This window comes from Brachyhypopomus gauderio, chromosome 1 (genome assembly GCF_052324685.1).
Source record: "Brachyhypopomus gauderio isolate BG-103 chromosome 1, BGAUD_0.2, whole genome shotgun sequence".
Lineage (NCBI taxonomy): Eukaryota > Metazoa > Chordata > Actinopteri > Gymnotiformes > Hypopomidae > Brachyhypopomus > Brachyhypopomus gauderio.
The window spans coordinates 47895571-47918118 of NC_135211.1; the positions used below are offsets into that span (position 1 = coordinate 47895571).

The 22548-nt window shown below is 44.7% G+C and overlaps 2 protein-coding genes across 2 annotated transcripts; one reads left to right on the forward strand and one right to left on the reverse strand.

Moving 5' to 3' along the window:
- Positions 1–2445: 2445 nt before the first annotated feature.
- LOC143523132 (general transcription factor II-I repeat domain-containing protein 2-like) lies at positions 2446–4963 on the reverse strand. Its single transcript, XM_077017336.1, has 2 exons — positions 3147–4963; positions 2446–3042 (listed from the first exon to the last, which is right to left on the reverse strand). Exon 1 carries the CDS (start codon positions 4762–4764, stop codon positions 3160–3162), a length of 1605 nt encoding a protein of 534 aa, XP_076873451.1. The 5' UTR covers positions 4765–4963; the 3' UTR covers positions 2446–3042; positions 3147–3159.
- Positions 4964–5086: 123 nt separating this feature from the next.
- Positions 5087–17102, forward strand: LOC143523005 (uncharacterized). The gene is made up of 7 exons (XM_077017103.1): positions 5087–5214; positions 5296–5535; positions 5724–5981; positions 13256–13558; positions 14156–14425; positions 14987–15070; positions 16779–17102. Exons 1-7 carry the CDS (start codon positions 5159–5161, stop codon positions 16843–16845), a joined length of 1278 nt encoding a protein of 425 aa, XP_076873218.1. The 5' UTR covers positions 5087–5158; the 3' UTR covers positions 16846–17102.
- The last annotated feature ends 5446 nt before the right edge of the window (positions 17103–22548 follow it).

Here is a 22548-nt window from a genome sequence, read left to right on the forward strand (position 1 = left end):
TAGAGGATAGAACTCACCACCACACACTCACAGAAGATCCTGAACATAGAGAATAGAACTCACCACCACAGACTCACAGAAGATCCTGAACATAGAGGATAGAACTCACCACCACAGACTCACAGAAGATCCTGAACATAGAGGATAGAACTCACCCAGAGGTGAGGTGAGGGGGGGGGGGGGGGGGGGGGCTGAGAGGAGTGGTCTATCAGTAGTAAGGGGGTGAGGGGTTTATCAGTAGTGCGGGCGGTGAGTGGTCTTTAAGTAGTGGGGTGGTGAGTGGTCTATCAGGAGTGGGGGGGGTGAGTGGTCTCTCAGTAGTGAGGGGGTGAGTGGAGTGATCTATCAATAGTGGGGGGTGAGTGCAGTGTGTTATCAGTAGTGAAGGGGGGTGAGTGGAGTGGGCTAGCAGGAGGTAGATGAGTCTGGGGAGGACACAGCTTCACTAAACAGATCAGGACTGTGGACTAGCCTGTCTGGAGAGAACACAGCTTCACTAAACAGATCATATCTCTGGACTAGCCTGTCTGGAGAGGACACAGCTTCACTAAACAGATCAGGACTGTGGACTAGCCTGTCTGGAGAGGACACAGCTTCACTAAACAGATCAGGACTGTGGACTAGTCTGTCTGGAGAGGACACAGCTTCACTAAACAGATCAGGACTGTGGACTAGCCTGTCTGGAGAGGACACAGCTTCACTAAACAGATCAGGACTGTGGACTAGTCTGTCTGGAGAGGACACAGCTTCACTAAGTTCATTGTCAGAATTTCTATAATGAAATGTTAAAAGATAAATAAAGTGAAACAAGAAAAGTGAAGACACTAACGTGATTAAGTGTACCAGTCTGCACAAGCAGGTCCACACACACACTGAGACATCATTACTAGTGTGTGTGAGAAAGAGGAGATAGTGAAACTTGTTATATGATAGGGGTCATAATCATGTGAAATTCTATATGGTTGTGGTGAATTTCTTGTGTTACACTCAAAGTTTCTTTGGTCTGTTTTGCGTCTCTCATTATCCACAAACACATGCAGGCAGGTCTGTGTGTTTTAGAGGAGACATGAACCAGCGTTCAGACTAATGGTGGTGTTACTGTACTGGAAATGGTCTGTTTACAGCAAACTGTACAAATTAATCGGTTATGTCTTCTGATTTCTACTAATTCTACTAATTCTGTGTTGTCTGTGAACTCTTTATTCCAACAGGTTTGAGGATGATATTCTTCATATTAAAGAAAAGAAAATGTCCACCCTCCAGTTTCTACTGAAGCTGATTGTTACAGCAGCAGAGTGTGATGCAGCTACAGGAGAGAGTTTCACTAAGCTGCTGACATCTGTGTGCAGCTACACAAACTTCCCTGTATATGTTGATGATGATGATTATTTGAAGGTTGATATTTGTGATTTCCTGCTGGATCTGTACTCACATGTGAAGAACTATGAGACTCAAACAGGCAGGAGTGTCCTTCCAGCATTACAGCCAGTTTACCAGTCAGTTCCTGCAGTCTGGATCATAGACCTCTCAGAGAGAAAGACCTCCCTCTTCCTAGAAGTGCTGAAACTCTACACAGTGAAGAAACCAGTAGAGCTGAGAGGCTGGTCAGATGAAGAGTGTGAAGTGAGGAGTTTCCTTCAGTGTCTGCCCTACATCTCCCAACTCAGGTCTGCACTTGACATTTCAGAATAGCATCAGAATATTTAAAGTGAATATTTTATGTCTTATTTACATAAATATTACATATTAATGAATGACTCTTAGGTTCAACATTCCATCTTTTAACACTCACTGATCTGTGTACAGAATGTAAATGTGTTTCCTTACTTAACTGTAAGTGGTTTTGTTTGCTGTTGCAGTGGTGCTGATCCATACATCCCGTCTCTGTGTAAAGAGCTCCAGTCCAGAGATCAGGCAGGACAGGTGTCTCCTCTGCTCCAGGCCCTGGACTTCACCCTCTCTCTGGGAGGACAGTTGTCCACTCCCAGCTGCAGGGCTGTGGGGAGAGTGCTGGGTCTCTCAGCCTCCACACTCAACCTCACTCTAAACCCACGAGCCATCTCTCTCAGAGGAGTCAGGCTTCTGTTCACACACATCACACACCTGCGCACACTCAGGCATGTGGCGTTATATTATATTATTTAATTATAGTATTCTAAGTAATTTAGATTACTCTGAGGCAGATTACATTTATTATTGCAGGACTTTGTTAAATTACTAAGAGTAAACGGTGTAAATGGTGTTTGTTGTTGTGCAGTGTGAGTGGTGCTGTGGTGGTGAAGATGGTACGAACACTGAGGACAGTGAGATCTCCTGCTCCAGTCACTGTTGAGGAACTTTCACTCATCCACACCAGCACACAGCAGCCAGAGGGGGCGCTGTCCAGGGTCCTGAGCAGCTTGGCTTCTCTCCTGAGACTCTGGAGCAGGGGTCCCCAAACTTTTTCCTGCGAGGGCCAAATAACTTTTCTCTTCTCTGATGGGGGGCCGGGGTCAGTTTGAAACAGAAAAGTTTGACAATCACAGGGGTGCTGCAACATTTATTGTTTTCAGAAAGCGACACATAACCAAACATTAATAACACTTTCCGGGATCTTCACACAAAAAAGTCAAGAAATAAACAATAACACTATTAACAAACTAAATATTAACCATTAACAAAATAAATAACAATATTTATGAAATAATAACTAAATAATCCTCTCTGGGTTCTTCACAGAAAAAAGTCTGGTAATAAATAATAACACTATTAACCAACTAAATAACACTATTTAAGAAAAAAATAACACCATTATTAAAATAAATAACACCAAAAAATGCTCTTTGGGTTCTTCACAGAAAAAAAAAAGTCTGTGGAACATTAACTTTCTGTTGTGCCGTGCACATCTTAACAGGTAAAGTTGTCAGAACAGAATTTCTTCCTTAAATGACTCATATGAGTAGTCCCTCAAAGTTCTCGTGTTCCTTCCTTATAATCCTTTTGTAGATTGTAGGTTCTAGAAGGCTTGTAGATACCTTTCTCTCTCATCAACTTCCTTGTGACCTACACAGCACAATACATTTTTTATGCATTTTATCCCAGTAGATTTTATGATCATATTTGTTTATACTCAGAATGACTCATTCAAGTCAGAAAAGTGAGCTTACCTATGTATGTTCATCAGTGTGAACTGTGGGCCTGCATTTGGCTGGTGAGAAGTTGAATGTCAGGTTCCATTCTAGTCACAGCCAGTCTCAAACACTGATGCAGATGTTCATCTGTCAATCTTGATCTCAGCGAAGTTTTCAGGAGTTTCATGTGCGAAAATGTTTGTTCGCAGATATACGTGCTTCCAAAAAGTGTGGACATCTTCATTGCGTGTTTTTTTATGTTAGGGTACGTGTCGTTTGGGAGTGCGGCATAGAAGTCAATAAGACTGTTGGGCTTGAACATGTCTTTCAGAACATCACAGTTCTGTAACTCGGCCAACTCAAACTGATAAGAAGGCTGGGCTTCATCGATGTCGGCAACAAAGGGGTTCTGGAAAAGACGGATTTCTTTTGCATGAACATGTAGTTCACGGAATCGCACACCGAACTCCGCCTTGAGCATTTCCAGTGCTTCCACGCACTTTTCAGTTGGGAACGGGACCGCTGGGTTCTCTGCAGAGAGGTTTTGGGTAGCAGGGAGATGGACGAAGTTGTGCTTTTTCACTTGCTCCAAAAGCAGCGCTAGTTTCACCTCAAATGCTTTTATGTGGGAATACATGTCGCAAATGAGTTTCCCCTGGCCTTGTAGCTGCAAGTTAAGGCTGTTCAGAATTTCTGTCACGTCTGTTAAAAATGCCAGGTGCCATTTCCACTCTGGGTCCATCAGCTCTGGGACCGTTTTGTCTTTTGAATGAAGAAATGCGTTAATTTCAGGTAGCAGCTCGTAAAAACGCCTCAAAACTCTGCCCCGGCTCAGCCATCGGACCTCTGTGTAATACAGCACGTCGCCGTGCGCAGACTCCAGCTCAGACAGGAATTGTTGGAACTCCCTGTGTTTAAGTCCCTTTGCTCTGATTAAGTTTATGCATGACACCACAACCTTCATGACAGAATCCCACTTCAACACTTTGCAGCACAGTGCCTGCTGGTGAATTAAACAGTGGACTTGTAGCGGGGCGGTGAGACCCCGCTCTTCCATCTCCCGCTTCACGCGTCCTGTTAGACCCCGAGACGCGCCCACCATACTAGGAGCCCCGTCAGTCGTAATGCTGGCAAGCTTTGACCAGTCCAGGTCCAAGTCTTCCATGGTTTGGCATACTTTGCCGAAAATATCCTCCCCCGTTGTAGTCCCTTTGAGACTTTGGAGGGCTGCCAACTCCTCGCTCATCTCAAAGTTTGCGTTAACTCCACGAATGAAAATTACCAGCTGCGCTGTGTCCTGCACATCCGTGCTCTCATCCAATGCTAATGAAAAAAAGTCAAATTCTTTTGTCTTCTGCTGCAGCTGTACATACACATTACCCCCGATTTCTTCGATGCGTCTGGTGATTGTACTCGCTGACAGACTCACTGCATTGAAGACATCTTTCTTCTCGGGACACACTTCCTCCGCGACAGCATTCAAACATTTCTTAACAAACTCTCCATCCGTGAAAGGTTTACCGCTGCTTGCTATAATTTGAGCAACCCGAAAGCTGGCCCGAACGGATGACTGGTTCAGCTGAGCTTGGCGTACAAATGTATTCTGCTGAGCTAACAGTCCACTTTTTAACTTTAACAGTTTGTCTGCCCGCATTTGGCCTTGCAAACTATCATACTGGTCTTTGTGACGGGATTCATAGTGCCGTCGTAGATTGTATTCTTTGAATACCGCAAGCGCCTCTTTACAGATGAGACAAACAGCCTTTTCTTTGCATTGAACAAAAAAATAATCGTTTGTCCACTGCAGGTTAAATACCCTACATTCAGAATCAATTTTTCTCTTACCTAACCTTTTCGCCATTACGTTCTCTTTCACAAGGAGCAGTATTTTTTTCCCTGGGGGTAGGGGGGAGGGGGTGTTCCGGGGGCCAGGTCAAATGTTCCGGGGGCCGGGTCAAACGTGGAGGCGGGCCGTGTCCGGCCCGCGGGCCGTAGTTTGGGGACCACTGCTCTGGAGGGTCCAGTGTCTGAATCTGACTGACTACAAGATGGAGGCCCAGTCTCTCATTGTCCTGCTGTGTCACCAGGGCCCTCTGACCATCAGGTCTGTGTGGTTGGTTTGTCAGTTATTTTTAATAGATAAAAGTCCCAGTTTGTGATGTCATTTTCTGATGTGTATGTGCAGGTTGTGTGAGGAGACTCTCCAGCAGCTGACTGTAGTGGTGTATGAAGCTCAGGAGGAGGAGCTTACTCACTGCTTCCTGCAGAATGTGGGTGGAGACCTGACTTCCTGCACTCTGACCTGGGAAGTGATTCACTATTTCCTGCAGTATCAAAGTGTTACTGTGAACTTTAGGAAGAATGACATTGGACAGCAAAACCCCAGAGAACTTCTGCCTGTACTGGACAGACTTCAGATCAGACGGTGAGAGACAACAGTGATGTGTGGCTCAGATTTAAAGATCTTCACACAGTCGACACGTCCAATGAACAGTTAATGTGCTTGAGTTATACTGCACAGCATTAGACTTTGTGTGTGTGTGTGTGTGTGTGTGTGTGTGTGTGTGTGTGTGTGTGTGTGTGTGTGTGTGTGTGTGTGTGTCTTCTCCCCAGTCTGAGCCCCAGCTGTGTACTGTCCATCATCACAGAGATCTATCAGACTGGCTCTGCTCACTGTGTGTCCAGTCTGTTGAGTTCAACAGAGAACTGCATCACCCTGAACAGCAGAGAGCTGGACTCTGTCCACTGTGCTGCCCTGTGCTTCACCCTCCAGCACTGCACAGCAGTCTCTCTCAGCCTGCTGTTCACCTCCATACCAGAGGGGGAGCTGGAGAGCATCGTGCCTCTGCTCAAACACGTCTCCCACCTCAGGTTTGAACTTTTATCATTCATGTAATGAGACACAACAGATCTGTAGAGGGTGTTACACATTTGGTGATATAATACATTTATATTTCTGTGTGCTTTAAAATGCTCCCAAATGTCATTTTGGGCCAAAAACATTTGTTTTATTGAGACTCCTGTGTCAGATAATCAACATCTTACAGCACATGGTTATTTGCCTCAGGTGTGTTACAAATGAATAAAACGACTTCTGGAATGATTATGTCACTTTATGACAAATATTTGTCTTAAATTTCTTATCACTGTGTGTGTGTATTTGTGATTATCTTAGTGTGGACATGAATGTCTTACTGAAATAGTCTCTTTTCTCTCAGTGTGGACGTGAATGTCTTACTGAAATAGTCTCTCTTCTCTCAGTGTGGACATGAATGTCTTACTGAAATAGTCTCTCTTCTCTCAGTGTGGACATGAATGTCTTGAATGGCTTACTGTAATAGTCTCTCTTCTCTCAGTGTGGACATGAATGTCTTACTGAAATAGTCTCTCTTCTCTCAGTGTGGACATGAATGTCTTGAATGTCTTACTGTAATAGTCTCTCTTCTCTCAGTGTGGACATGAATGTCTTGAATGTCTTACTGTAATAGTCTCTCTTCTCTCAGTGTGGACACGAATGTCTTACTGTAATAGTCTCTCTTCTCTCAGTGTGGACATGAATGTCTTGAATGTCTTACTGTAATAGTCTCTCTTCTCTCAGTGTGGACATGAATGTCTTACTGTAATAGTCTCTCTTCTCTCAGTGTGGACATGAATGTCTTGAATGTCTTACTGTAATAGTCTCTCTTCTCTCAGTGTGGACATGAATGTCTTACTGTAATAGTCTCTCTTCTCTCAGTGTGGACATGAATGTCTTACTGAAATAGTCTCTCTTCTCTCAGTGTGGACATGAATGTCTTACTGAAATAGTCTCTCTTCTCTCAGTGTGGACATGAATGTCTTGAATGGCTTACTGTAATAGTCTCTCTTCTCTCAGTGTGGACATGAATGTCTTACTGAAATAGTCTCTCTTCTCTCAGTGTGGACATGAATGTCTTGAATGTCTTACTGTAATAGTCTCTCTTCTCTCAGTGTGGACATGAATGTCTTGAATGTCTTACTGTAATAGTCTCTCTTCTCTCAGTGTGGACACGAATGTCTTACTGTAATAGTCTCTCTTCTCTCAGTGTGGACATGAATGTCTTGAATGTCTTACTGTAATAGTCTCTCTTCTCTCAGTGTGGACATGAATGTCTTACTGTAATAGTCTCTCTTCTCTCAGTGTGGACATGAATGTCTTGAATGTCTTACTGTAATAGTCTCTCTTCTCTCAGTGTGGACATGAATGTCTTACTGTAATAGTCTCTCTTCTCTCAGTGTGGACATGAATGTCTTACTGAAATAGTCTCTCTTCTCTCAGTGTGGACATGAATGTCTTGAATGTCTTACTGTAATAGTCTCTCTTCTCTCAGTGTGGACATGAATGTCTTACTGTAATAGTCTCTTCTCTCAGTGTGGACATGAATGTCTTACTGTAATAGTCTCTCTTCTCTCAGTGTGGACATGAATGTCTTGAATGTCTTACTGTAATAGTCTCTCTTCTCTCAGTGTGGACATGAATGTCTTACTGTAATAGTCTCTCTTTTCTCAGTGTGGACATGAATGTCTTGAATGTCTTACTGTAATAGTCTCTCTTCTCTCAGTGTGGACATGAATGTCTTACTGTAATAGTCTCTCTTCTCTCAGTGTGGACAAGAATGTCTTGAATGTCTTACTGAAATAGTCTCTCTTCTCAGTGTTGACATGAATGTCTTGAATGTCTTACTGTAATAGTCTCTCTTCTCTCAGTGTTGACATGAATGTCTTGAATGTCTTACTGTAATAGTCTCTCTTCTCTCAGTGTGGACATGAATGTCTTGAATGTCTTACTGTAATAGTCTCTCTTCTCTCAGTGTGGACATGAATGTCTTGAATGTCTTACTGTAATAGTCTCTCTTAGGGATGTGTTTAAAAAATCAATCTTTCAATTCAAATCGATCTTCATTTGAATGATTCGATATTGATTTATGAAACCTCAGATCGATGTTTAGAATTAGCCAATTTTCCCCGCATATGCGTACCGTTTTAACGTCTCGCGTTTTATCTCGCGAGATCATCCTTTTTTTCTCGAGCACCGCCACTTGGCTGGGGTGATCAGTTAAGCATGGCTGCAGCAAAAGTAAAAAAATGTACGTCTGATCCACATCTATGATTCAATGAGCTACTAGTTCGCTGTGGCGCCAACCACTGGCGAGCGATCGATCGCGATATAATACTTAATTTGTGTCCATTTTACACCGCCACCCCCTCCAGGTTCAAATCTCACTCCAAGCGATCTTGAAAAGTTGGCAACCCTGTAGATGTATGGTTACATTTTGGATTCAGAAACCATGATGTTAGGGAAGAGTTGGATAAAAGCACAGCCGTGTGTAAACTGTGCAACATGGAGGTGAAATACTGTGGGAATACCACAAATCTGAGAAATCATTTAACGCGACACCAGGGGCGAGGCTAGGGTATTTTTAGTGGTGCTAGAGCACCACCGTGAGGTTGCTCAGCACCCCCTGGCTCAACACATTTTTTAAACATTATATTATGAAAAAAACTTGCTCTGCACCTACGCAATACTTTGGTATTTATGGAGTCAAATTAGGGTCTTTAATGGTGACGAAAAAAAAAATAATATTGCAAATATAAGATTAGCATTTTGCATTTTACGTTCCTAATTTGTTTCTGCAATACTTTCCCTCTTTTGCGTTTCTTTCTTTTCTTTGCGTTTCACATTTTATGTTGCTGCTTTTTTTTTGCAATACTTTCTCCCTTTTGCGTTTCTTTCTTTTGTTTGCGCGTCACTGCTTTTCTTTGCGTCTCGCATTTTACGTTCATAATTTTTTTTTGCGCTTCTCTCTTTTCTTTGCTCCGGTTTTACCCTCTGTGTGGGGGCCGGGAAAGAGGCGTGGCCAAGAGCGAAAGGCGTGCTGTGAACGTTCAGCGTCATCAGTTGAACCGTCACACAGCGCGGCAATTTGGTTACTGGTATCATGGCAGACGGTCGCCCAGCTGGACCACAGGTATATGCGTGCAGACATAGACATCAGGTGCTAAAGCACCACCAACTCTGCCCTTTATCAACGAAAGTGCCCTTTTAAAACTTCGTTTAAAAATATATATATTATTATTATTAACATTTTACTGATGTCGGTTTGAAATGATCTTTTGAAAACCTGAGCGATTAAAAAAAATGCCCTGAAATGCGCCACCACCTCGCACACACCCGACCTCTCTCTTCCTTTAACACCAGATGCGCTGCAGCAGCAGTTCAGTTCAGCGAGTGGAAGGAAGCTGAACTGACGCTGAACGTTCACAGCACGCCTTTCGCTCTTGGCCACGCCTCTTTCCCCGCCCCCACACAGAGGGTAAAACCGGAGCAAAGAAAAGCGAGAAGCGCAAAAAAAAATTATGAACGTAAAATGCGAGACGCAAAGAAAAGCAGTGACGCGCAAACAAAAGAAAGAAACGCAAAAGGGAGAAAGTATTGCAAAATAAAAGCAGCAACATAAAATGTGAAACGCAAAGAAAAGAAAGAAACGCAAAAGAGGGAAAGTATTGCAGAAACAAATTAGGAACGTAAAATGCAAAATGCTAATCTTATATTTGCGATATTATTATTTTTTCGTCACCATTAAAGACCCTAATTTGACTCCATAGGTATTGTGCCTCTGTGAGCACTGGGGGCTGGGCACCCCTAAAGACCAGATCCTAAAATCGCCCCTGCGCGACACCATCCTGATATTCAAAAAACGCCAGAACCCAAACAAATTCCACTACAGAAGGCATTTGCGATTAAACTATCTACAAGTTCTCCCTGTGCCAAAAAAAATAACCGAAGTGCTTGAATTGAACCCTGCAAACATGTCTTTGTTCATTGCGCTGAAGCGCGGCGCGCGCGGAGTTACAGACTCACGCCGGTCGCGACGCGTCAAGATAGTATAAAGCTGTGAAGTTTTCTCAACAGTTGGCAATATTGTTACTGCAAAATGGAGCTGTCTCACTCCTCAACAGTTGGCAATATTGTTACTGCACAAAGGAGCTGTCTCACTCCTCAACATGTTGATCAATATTGTTACTGCACAAAGGAGCTGTCTCACTCCTCAACATGTTGATCAATATTGTTACTGCACAAAGGAGCTGTCTCACTCCTCAACATGTTGATCAATATTGTTACTGCAAAATGGAGCTGTCTCACTCCTCAACAGTTGGCAATATTGTTACTGCACAAAGGAGCTGTCTCACTCCTCAACATGTTGATCAATATTGTTACTGCAAAATGGAGCTGTCTCACTCCTCAACAGTTGGCAATATTGTTACTGCACAAAGGAGCTGTCTCACTCCTCAACATGTTGATCAATATTGTTACTGCACAAAGGAGCTGTCTCACTCCTCAACATGTTGATCAATATTGTTACTGCACAAAGGAGCTGTCTCACTCCTCAACATGTTGATCAATATTGTTACTGCACAAAGGAGCTGTCTCACTCCTCAACATGTTGATCAGCTCCTTTTCTTGCAGAAAAAATTGACAATCTCCAAGATGTCAGAAAGCAGTCATGAATAAATATTAGTTTTTGGACCTTAATGTTTACAATTGGGCAACATGGTGGCTTGGTGGTTAGCACGTTTGCCTCTCAGCACTGTGGTCTTGGGTTCAAGTCCCTATCTGAGTGGAGTTTCCATGTTCTCCCCGTGTCTGCGTGGGTTTCCTCCGGGGCCTCCGGTTTCCTCCCACAGTCCAAAAACATGGAGATTAGGTAAATTGGCATTCCCTGATTCCCCGACAAATTCTCCCTGAGTGTGTGTCTTTGTCCCTTCATGTCCAATAAAAAGCAGTTGTCTGAGTGTGTGTGCTTGTATGTCCAGTGGTGGATGGTGCTCTGCCACTAGGGTCTGTCCTCTCTCCCCTTCCTGCACCCCATTCAGTCCCCCAGGGGGCTGTGGATCCCGGTAGAGAGTACGCTGTGCGCAATTGGCTGCCGCTTCTCACCGGAGTGTGATTGGTTGTACCTGTGTTAAAATTGTAAAGCGACCTTGGGTATATAGAAAGGCGCTATATAAGTTGAAGATTCATTCATTCATTCAATATTCAGAAGTATGTTCATAAATGTTTTTGTTACATGTAAAAAAAAAAAACAACTTAATTTGCACTTTAAAAGGCTGTTCAAAACTGCTTTCAATGCCTTTTCTGGTAAAGGAGTGTGCATTAATTGATATTAAAAAAAGAATGTAACTGTTGTTCACAGTATAAACACTAATATCTTAATACATTTTAATAAAGTTTGAGTGTTCCTTGTATCATTACAACATTTCACATTCAAACTACACTTTTTATTGTAACTGAAATGTCCCTACAAGAATCGATATTGAATCGGATCGAATCGAATCGAATTGAATCGGGACCTTGTGAATCGAAATCGAATCGAAATGGGAAATCAGAGGCGATACCCACCCCTAGTCTCTCTTCTCTCAGTGTGGACTTGAATGTCTTACTGTAATAGTCTCTCTTCTCTCAGTGTAGACATGAATGTCTTGAATGTCTTACTGTAATAGTCTCTCTTCTCTCAGTGTGGACATGAATGTCTTGAATGTCTTACTGTAATAGTCTCTCTTCTCTCAGTGTGGACATGAATGTCTTGAATATCTTACTGTAATAGTCTCTCCTCTCTCAGTGTGGACATGAATGTCTTACTGAAATAGTCTCTCTCTTCTCTCAGTGTGGACATGAATGTCTTGAATGTCTTACTGTAATAGTCTCTCTTCTCTCAGTGTGGACATGAATGTCTTACTGAAATAGTCTCTCTTCTCTCAGTGTGGACATGAAAGTTGTGAATGTCTTACTGTAATAGTCTCTCTTCTCTCAGTTTGGACATGAATGTCTTACTGAAATAGTCTCTCTTCTCTCAGTGTGGACATGAATGTCTTGAATGTCTTACTGAAATAGTCTCTCTTCTCTCAGTGTGGACATGAATGTCTTACTGTAATAGTCTCTCTTCTCTCAGTGTGGACATGAATGTCTTGAATGTCTTACTGTAATAGTCTCTCTTCTCTCAGTGTGGACATGAATGTCTTGAATGTCTTACTGAAATAGTCTCTCTTCTCTCAGTGTGGACATGAATGTCTTGAATGTCTTACTGTAATAGTCTCTCCTCTCTTAGTGTGGACATGAATGTCTTACTGTAATAGTCTCTCTTCTCTCAGTGTGGACATGAATGTCTTGAATGTCTTACTGTAATAGTCTCTCCTCTCTTAGTGTGGACATGAATGTCTTACTGTAATAGTCTCTCTTCTCTCAGTGTGGACATGAATGTCTTGAATGTCTTACTGTAATAGTCTCTCTCTTCTCAGTGTGGACATGAATATCTTGTATGTCTTACTGTAATAGTCTCTCCTCTCTCAGTGTGGACATGAATGTCTTACTGTAATAGTCTCTCTTCTCTCAGTGTGGACATGAATGTCTTGAATGTCTTACTGTAATAGTCTCTCCTCTCTCAGTGTGGACATGAATGTCTTACTGTAATAGTCTCTCTTCTCTCAGTGTGGACATGAATGTCTTGAATGTCTTACTGTAATAGTCTCTCCTCTCTCAGTGTGGACATGAATGTCTTGTATGTCTTACTGTAATAGTCTCTCCTCTCTCAGTGTGGACATGAATGTCTTACTGTAATAGTCTCTCTTCTCTCAGTGTGGACATGAATGTCTTGAATGTCTTACTGTAATAGTCTCTCCTCTCTCAGTGTGGACATGAATGTCTTACTGTAATAGTCTCTCTTCTCTCAGTGTGGACATGAATGTCTTGAATGTCTTACTGTAATAGTCTCTCCTCTCTCAGTGTGGACATGAATGTCTTACTGTAATAGTCTCTCTTCTCTCAGTGTGGACATGAATGTCTTGAATGTCTTACTGTAATAGTCTCTCTTCTCTCAGTGTGGACATGAATGTCTTGAATGTCTTACTGTAATAGTCTCTCTTCTCTCAGTGTGGACATGAATGTCTTACTGTAATAGTCTCTCTTCTCTCAGTGTGGACATGAATGTCTTGAATGTCTTACTGTAATAGTCTCTCTTCTCTCAGTGTGGACATGAATGTCTTGAATGTCTTACTGTAATAGTCTCTCTTCTCTCAGTGTGGACATGAATGTCTTGAATGTCCTACTGTAATAGTCTCTCTTCTCTCAGTGTGGACAGGCTGCTGTTGCTGAGGCTGCTCCACTGCTGCAGTGTCTCTGAGCTCCAGCAGGGGGCAGCAGCAGTTCTGCTCTCTGCTCTGCAGCACAGGCTGGACTTCTCCTGCAGCTCTGCTCTGGACCTGACAGAAGACTCACACACACACACACTGACTCTGAGCACTGAGGACTGCAGAGTCGTCTCCGTGGCCGTCCAGAGAGCTCACACACACACACAGCTCACTCTACACGACTGTGAGATAGAGGAGGCAGGAGTGGAGCAACTCTTCCCCATTATACACACAGTCACCCTGCAGTAAGACTCCCACTCACAACACACACACTCACCTTCCTGCAGAGGAGAAGGAGTTATATCATATTAATGTGTGAAAATAGCATTAATGTTAGTAGTTATGTGAGTGTATTAATATTAATAGAACTGTCTGTGTTGGTGAATATATGTGTGTGTGTGTGTGTGTGTGTGTGTGTGTGTGTGTCCATGTTGGTGAATGTGTGTGTGGGTGTGTGTGTGTCCATGTTGGTGAATGTGTGTGTGTGTGTGTGTGTGTGTGTGTGTGTCCATGTTGGTGAATGTGTGTGTGTGTGTGTTGGTGAATATGTGTGTGTGTGTGTGTTGGTGAATATGTGTGTGTGTGTGTGTTGGTGAATATGTGTGTGTGTGTGTGTGTGTGTGTTCATGTTGGTGAATGTTTGTGTGTGTGTGTGTGTGTGTGTTCATGTTGGTGAATGTGTGTGTGTGTGTGTGTGTGTGTGTGTGTGTGTGTGTGTGTGTGTGTGTGTGTGTTCATGTTGGTGAATGTTTGTGTGTGTGTGTGTGTGTGTGTGTGTGTGTGTGTGTGTGTGTGTGTGTGTGTGTGTGTGTGTGTGTGTGTGTGTGTGTGTGTGTGTCCAGGTGCAGTAAAGCCGTGCTGCTCCAGTTTCTGTCTCTGGTCCGTGTCGGGTCTGAGTTGGAGTGTGTGAGACGTGCTGTGTCTCTCTTCCGGGCCCTGGGTGGGGAGGTGGACCTCAGTCACACCCGGCTGGACCAGCAGGCCTGTGGGTCCCTGGCGCTGGTTCTGGAACATTCTGAAGGGCTGTCAGAACTGGACCTCAGCCACTGCCAGCTCACTGACCACTGCCTGCAGCTGCTGTGTCCACAGCTCCACAAAGTCCACGTCCTGGAGTGAGTGGAGACGGGGGAGGGTGGAGAGAGTCTGGTGTTGAGGACACACTCAACACCCACATGGGTGTAACTAGTAGTTTTACAACACTATGCTGTTTCAAGGACACTGTTTGTAAACATAATGTTCTGGGTGTTCCATATGCTAATGACCACATCTCGTATTGGCTGCTTGAATGGGGGGCGGGATTATCATTGTATAGTGGTCTGTCAATTGAAACAATGATCACAGAGTGGGGAGTGATGTCACATTAAGCAGCAAATCAGTAATCTTGTAGAATCACACGTTCTCTGTAAAAACAGAAATATGACCAGAAACTTCATGTTTCAGCTTCTTACCTGATGCATAAAACATGTTGAACTTGAGAAATAACATAATGTACTTGAGAAATGAAGGAAAATGCAGCATTGAAATGTCTGACAATTAGTGTCTTGGGTCCACTGTCACAAATATATTTATTCATTCACTCTAAATCACAGTGTAGTAGTACAAGAATGTGTTGATTTACATTGTTGTGTTGGGATTCCTGTACAATGTGGTAATTATAATCCATCTAATTTCAGCCTCAGTCACAATGACATCACTGATGTGTCAGCAAAGAGGATCTATGATACTGTCTCCACCAACACCAATATTAACACTGTGAGGTAAGAGTGTGTGTGTGTGTGTGTGTGTGTGTGTGTGTGTGTGTGTGTGTGTGTGTGTGTGTGTGTGTGTGGGACACAACCTTCCACTGCAGGTCTGTCACTAGTGAACAGGACAGTTTCTCCCCAATACCTGTTCATCCCCTAAACCCCCCTCATTTCACCAACTCCTGAGCAGAGACTCAGATTCCGACACAGAAGGAATTACAAACACAAGAACACCGTTAACTTCTCCAACCACAAGTTACAATCCACCCGATACTGGTTCACAACAGGCTAAGGAAGCTCAAAAGAAATACCACTGTACTCATGAGACTGACAGCAGCAGTTTCAGGCCATTGAGTTAGAGAGAAAAATAAACATATATAAACATACAACAACTGGCAGCCAAGTAACTGAGAATCACCAGACGTATATAGTCACTGTGTGCAAATGAACGTACACCAGACCAGTGATGTCAGTAACGCGTTCTAATCTTACCACTTTTTTCGGTAACGAGTAATATAACGCGCTACTATTTCCAGTCCAGTAATCAGATTAAAGTTACTTATCCAAATAACTGTGCGTTACTATTTTTATTTTCCCTAGTAAAAATATATATTTTTGCTTTCTTCTTGGCTCAGTTCTACTTTTGCGTCTGACCGTAGCACTCGACTCCGCACGCTGCGCGCGACCCTGTGAGAGCGCGAGCGCGTTTTACAAGTCATTTTTTGCTGTGTCCTCCCGTAACGATGTGGTAGTATAAAGAAACACCCCTCAAAAACAGGGGAAGGAACATTTACCTGATGAATTTTTATTTTGCACTGTGTTCCACGTTTGAAAAGTGCTGGAATTTTGACTAACGTCGCCTACTTTAAAATGCTTGAAATTGTAATGGTATTTCGTTTCACAAGCTGTCTGACTGAACAGGGGTGGGTTTCCCGAAACGTTCGTAGCGCTAAGTACTTCTTAACCTCGTACGTTTCATACGAGGTTACGAAGTACTTGGCGCTACGAACGTTTAGGGAAACCCACCCCAGTTCGCTTGTATTACGTTTACAAATAAATTTACAAATAATACCGCGCAGCTACACAAAGGTAATGTCAGGAGAGTCTCGCCCTTTAAGTGACACTGGGGGGGGGGGGGGCGACTGCGCGCGCCAGGTTTGCGTTATCAATAAAGTTTCCCTCCTCGGGATTTTTGGATTAAGCAGTTTCTGCCTCGGTTACCGAACCTGCTTCAATACATTGTTACTGTTAAAAATGCACTTCCAATAAAGTGAGTATTGGAAAATTTTATTTTGCTGCTGAATGTAACTACTAAAGTAACTTGTAATCTAACGTAGTTACTTTTAAAATCAAGTAATATGTAACGTAACTAAGTTACTTTTAAAAGGAGTAATTAGTAATCGGATTACTTTCTCAAGGTAACTTAGCCATCACTGCACCAGACATAGCCATAGTCACTAGCACTAGCTTACCCTAAAGGGGCATCTGCTAGTCGCACCCAAGACGTCTTGTCTGTGCCTGTCTTACTTGGCTTTGCCACCAGGACTCACACTCAGGACCCCAAGGTGTCTGTATAAATGTCCTGCACTGCTCTCAGGACCCCGGCTGGCTCTATTAATGCCTGCTCCCATTAATTTAAATTAATTAATGTGTAACTCCTATGAAGGAGAACAAAGGTAGACATTTATTTGAGTCTAAAAATTGTGTGTGTTTGTTTCTACAGGCTCTTCAACAACAGAATTACAGACAGACGTCTCTTCCTCTCAGACAAGCGCTTTGAGATCTGGTGATATTAATGTGTCGTGGGCTCAGCAGTGATGAGATGTACTAGACTAGATTTGCCTAGATTATAACTGTCCAAATTCAACAAATATGACTGTATGAGACCTGAATATGATGAGTGTATGATGTATAATGGGTTTGCATTTAGTCTTCCAGCCTTTTCTTACCATGTTGATGACAAATCCAGGAACTCGATGTGATCTGTAATTGTTTTACAATATTTTGGTAACCAATGTTCTAAAGGCATGATTTGAATTAAAATGATTTTTTTTAAATCAACTTTAAAATTGTCTAATCTTTTTTGCATAAATATCACATTCAACCAAACGCTGTGTGACAACAAAAAGGATCGTGAAACATTTATGTTCTTTGTTTATGTCCTAATTTCTATAACTTCATGGTCTTCATGTTGGTATGTAGCGTCCCTGCCCGAGGATGGTTTAGTTGCCATGCCAACAATGGCCACCAGAGGCAAACAGCCAGTCTCTAGTAGTCGAGGCGTACTGTAACTACTTGCTAGTCTGAAGTCCCGTTCACAAGGTAGAGCGGTTTCTGTAAAAATCTGCATAAACCGCAAGAAATCCGGCTGTGATACCTTTTAGCAGAGCAAATTCCTGAGCATGAAGTTAGTATTTATTAACTCACAGTTCATGAATTACTACTATCGCAATTGTAGTGAGCAGGGGCGGTTTGTTCATTAGGGCGATTGGGCGACGCACCACCAGGATGAAAAGGAGGTTTTTTTTTCTCTCATTCTATCACGGCATTTCACTAGCTATGTCTGTACTGGACAGCGTCTCTTGCCTCTGAATGCCATTGTCCAATCAGCGATGAGGTGCATTCCCTGTAGTCCCGCCTTTTTTGGGGATTTGAGACTAAAGCCTGGTTTATACTTGGAGCGGCGCGAGGGTCCGCGCGGCGAAAATGACGTAATCGCTGTGGCTCCGCCCGTGCGCAAGGGCCTCGCGCGCTGTCGCGGCGCGAGGTCGTGCACCTCTCGAATTTTGTAACTTCGCGCGCGCGACGCGCTTCAGCGCGATGGACAAAGTCATGTTTGCCGGGTTCATACACCTTTATAAGGTGGAATTAAAGCACTTGTACGTCACTTTAAAGGTCCATTTCAGTATTTCCCAGCACGTTAAACTTAATTAAGTTAAATATTTATACATATACTCGGAATGAATCGAAATAAAGCCTGGTTTATACTTTCGCGAGCGACCGTAGCGCGCGACTCCGCCCACCTCGCGCGACCCTGCGCGAGCGGTGTAGGCGTTTATACTCGAAATGAATCGAAATAATTCGCTTTTTTATCACATTATTTAATGGTGGTTTATTTTCAAAACGCCCAATCTTAACGTCTTCACGTTCTCTCGTGTTTCGTCCTGGCTCGTATTTGTTAACGTAATTTCAACATTTTAATGTACTTTAGCCTAAATTCCAGCACTTTTCAAACCTGAAACACAAAGCAACATCAAAATGCGTCAGGTAAATGTTCATTCCCTTTTTTTTGAGGGGTGTTTCTTTATACTACCACATATCGTTTCGGACAACATTGCAAAGCCATTTACGTTTGATGCCTGCCGTGTATACGGTCTCTGGTCAGGTAAAAATGTTATTTCCCCGGTTTTGCAGAGGTTTTTTATTCTCCACTGCTACCTATCACCACCTATCGTTTCGGAGAACACTGCAGCGACGTTCGCGAAAGTATTGTAGCGTCGGTCCGCTGAGGGACGGCGCTATTTCCCATGAGCCCCTGCGGCTCCGGTATTGTTCCTGTTATGTGTAATGTTTGTGCATGTATTTATTGGTTATGTGTTTGATTGTGTGTGTTATGTAGTTTAAGTCACCCTGTATTAGTTTAAGTAGTTATACATTGTGTGAGTCTACCTGCCATGTGTGTGTGATGTTACTGTACTGATGACCTGCCCTCATGTTTCATGTGTTGTTGAGTCTGTTCTGCGTGTTCACGTCTCCAAGCGTGATTACGTTGCCAAGGCGATTTAAATAAAGGTGCTTATATTGCAAAATGGATCGCTTTCTGACTCCTCCCTCCTACACCACGCCACATTTGGTGTCAGAAGTGGTCCTACGAGATGAGATAGAGCGCATCTCCAAAGACCTCGAACGGCTGAGGAGGGAGACGGAGAAACCGTACGGCGCTACGAGGAAGAGACAACAGCTGGACGGCCCGAACGACAGCGACCCACCACTCTCGACCCGACAGACGACGAGGAGGAGCGTGACGGCGGCAGCAACCCCGCCCACTCCTCGCGCGCGAGAAATGGAAACGACGGCGGCTAGCACGGGACGCCGGTTGAGCCTCCCATGCTACAACGGCGACGCTGACTGGGCAGCCTTCGAGGCCCAGCTGGAGGTGGTGGCAAGCTCCGAGGGGTGGTCTGACGCGGAGACGGCGGCGCAGCTCTGTTTGTCGCTCCAGGGACCAGCGCTCAGGGTCCTGGTAGAACTACCACCTGAATGCCGACGTGAGCTCGCACCATTGAAAAGGGCACTGACGACGCGGTTCGGAAGACAACCCGACGAATCGGCGGCAAAACTACTTCTGGCCAACCGGAGACGGAGCAGGGGTGAGCGGATAGGTGTCTTGGCCTCTGAGGTGGCGCTGCTGGTACGACAATCCTACCCGTCATTCCCCCGGGAGGCGCAACAACAGCTCTCCCTCGACCACTTCGTACGCGCATTGGAGCCGAGCGAGCTGCGGATGCACGTCCGGCTGGCGAACCCGGACACCATCGATGCTGCGGTGGACGAGGCGACCAGAGCCGAAACGATTCTCTCCGGGACAGTCGACGGATGGACGGCGACAACACGACCTCGGATCAGACAGCCTGGAAAACAGCTGACGTGCTGGCGATGCGGCGAAACCGGCCACAAAGCAAACTCGTGTGACGCGCCGGGAAACGACATGGGAGCCGCCCGGTGAGGGGCGCGGCGACTCCACGAAGCACCAAGGAGCCCTCTAGTGTTATCTCCCGAGTTACCGGACTCCCAGGACTCTACATCAACTGTGAGTTAAGCGGTAATTCCTTCCTGGCGCTTATCGATACGGGGTCGTCGGTCTCCTTAATCAGGCCTGACCTCTTGCCCGATGACGTGGGGGGTAATTTATCACTGTCGGGTAGGACCACGGAGTTAACAACCGTGACGGGGGACCGTTTCGAACTGGTCGGGTGTGTCCCCGTGACACTGGATTTCGGGCACGGGCCTTGGACCCAGTCTTTTTGGGTGGGGGGTATTAAGGACCCGTGCATTTTGGGCAGTGATTTTTTAAAACGCGTGGGGGCGGTGATAGACTTCGACAGCGGTAGTTTGACACTAAATGGCCGGGGGGTCGCTATACACGGGGATACTGTGACGGCAGAGAGGCCGTGTACTGTAGCCGTACGCCAGGCGGGGAGTGACGTGACAGCGCCGCCTAGTGTGGACCCGGTCCGTGATTTGTGGGAACGTAGCTGTGCGGGGTTGTCTGAATCGCAGAGTCGGTCATTGCGGGAGCTGCTCGAGCGTTTCAAAGGGGTTTTCGCCGCTAGCGAGCGTGAGTGCTCCAGGACGGGGCTCGCGGTTCACTCAATTGATACAGGGGACGCGTTACCCGTTCGGCTGAGGCCGCACCGTCTTCCCCTCGCAAAGCGTTTGACAGCGGAACAACAGATCAAAGAGATGGCCGCGGCGGGGGTGATAGAGCCGTCGGACAGCTCGTGGTCCGCTCCGGTTGTGCTGGCTAAAAAAAAGGACGGCAGTTGGCGGTTCTGCGTCGACTATCGTCGGTTGAACGCAGTAACTAGGACCGATTCGTACCCCATGCCGAGGGTCGATGACACGCTGGAACAGCTAGCGGGCTCGGACTGGTTCAGCTCGCTAGATCTTCGCAGCGGGTATTGGCAGGTTCCTTTGGCGGGCGAAGCGAGAGAAAAGACAGCGTTCTCTATTGGCACGGGTCTGTGGCAGTTCACCGTCTTGCCGTTTGGTCTCTGTAACGCACCTGCAACGTTTGAGCGCTTGATGGAGCGAGTGTTAGCGGGAGTCGCTAGGGAAAAGTGCGTGATTTATCTAGACGATGTGTTAGTGCACGCTACCGGTTTTGAGGCTGCATTAGCCAACCTGGAGCTAGTTTTAGGCCTTATTAAGGAGGCGAACCTCTTGCTTAACCCGGCAAAGTGCAACCTGCTGCAACGACGGATCAGTTTCCTCGGTCATGTAGTTAGCGGTGAAGGCATCGCGACTGACCCGAGCAAGACAGCTGCTGTCCACGACTGGCCCACACCCCGCACGGTGCGCCAGTTGCGCAGTTTTCTGGGCTTTGCGTCATATTACAGGCGTTTTGTGAAAGGCTTCGCGGAGATCGCCGCGCCCTTACACCATTTGACGAGTGGCGGCGGCGCCAAATTCCGTTGGTCTGATGATGCGGATAGGGCTTTCCTCACGCTGAAAGACAGCTTGTGCAGCGCGCCGGTGTAGTGCCGAATTCAGCACCCCCGCCGTGAAATGCATCCCCTTCTCGTGAACGCGCACAATACGGTCTGCTTTCGAAAACGGATACAATCCGCTTCGATATCGCTAAAATAGCGAGAGAAAAGTATCTTACGTTTCAGTTAACGTTGATGGAAATCACTCATTTACAGAAAAGAGCTCAATGTAGTTTTATACTATGATTACACGATAAATCATGCATAATGTACAAAAACGATGGTTTCAGCGATGTGATTACCAAAAGGTAGTGACTTTAAAATGATTTTACAAAACGTTGGCATATTAAAGAGTTTACGAAGTAATGTTTTCATTGATTGATAGCATCAACAACAGCTGCAATGAAGGCATGGATAGTTATGTCCTGTGTTCGACACATACTGTGTTGTATGTGAGTGCTGTGCTTGTTTCAGTCTGTTAGAAAAACCATGTACTGACGACGAGGCCTGACAGCAGTGCATCCTGTTATATTTAATACTGAGATATAATTATTATAAAATTAGTATTCTGTATTTTCTAACTGACTTGCATATACATTTTATATTAAAGTTATGGTGTTGCATCTGTAAAGCTGGTTGGTTGTGTCTATATGGCTACAATGATTTTGAGCTAGAATCAACAACATTCAAACAAAAAGTGAGAGCTATAAGGGGGTGCTTTTTACGGCAGGCTACCTGCCGTAAAATGCACCCCTCCCCTAATATTGGCTACACTGGTGCTACATGCATGAAACTCATAGAATCAACGTGATTTGGTCTCAACTGTGTAACTCTAAAGTGAATTTGACCTACCATCAACAGAGGCTGAGTTATAAGGGGGTGCATTTTACGGCAGGCTACCTGCCGAGAAACGCACCCCCTCCTAATATAGGCTACACTGGTCCTACATTAATGAAACTCATAGAATCAACATGAAATGGTCTCAATTGTGTGACTCTAAAGTGAATTTGACCTACCATCAACAGAGACCGAGTTACAAGGGGGTGCATTTTACGGCAGGCCACCTGCCGGAAAATGCACCCCCCTCTAATTTAGGCTACAGTGGTCCTACATTAATGAGACTCATACAATCAACATGATTTGGTCTCAACTATATCATTATAAAGTGAATTTGACCTACCATCATCAGAGACTGAGTTATAAGGGGGTGCATTTTACGGCAGGCCACCTGCCGGAAAATGCACCCCCCTCTAATTTAGGCTACAGTGGTCCTACATTAATGAG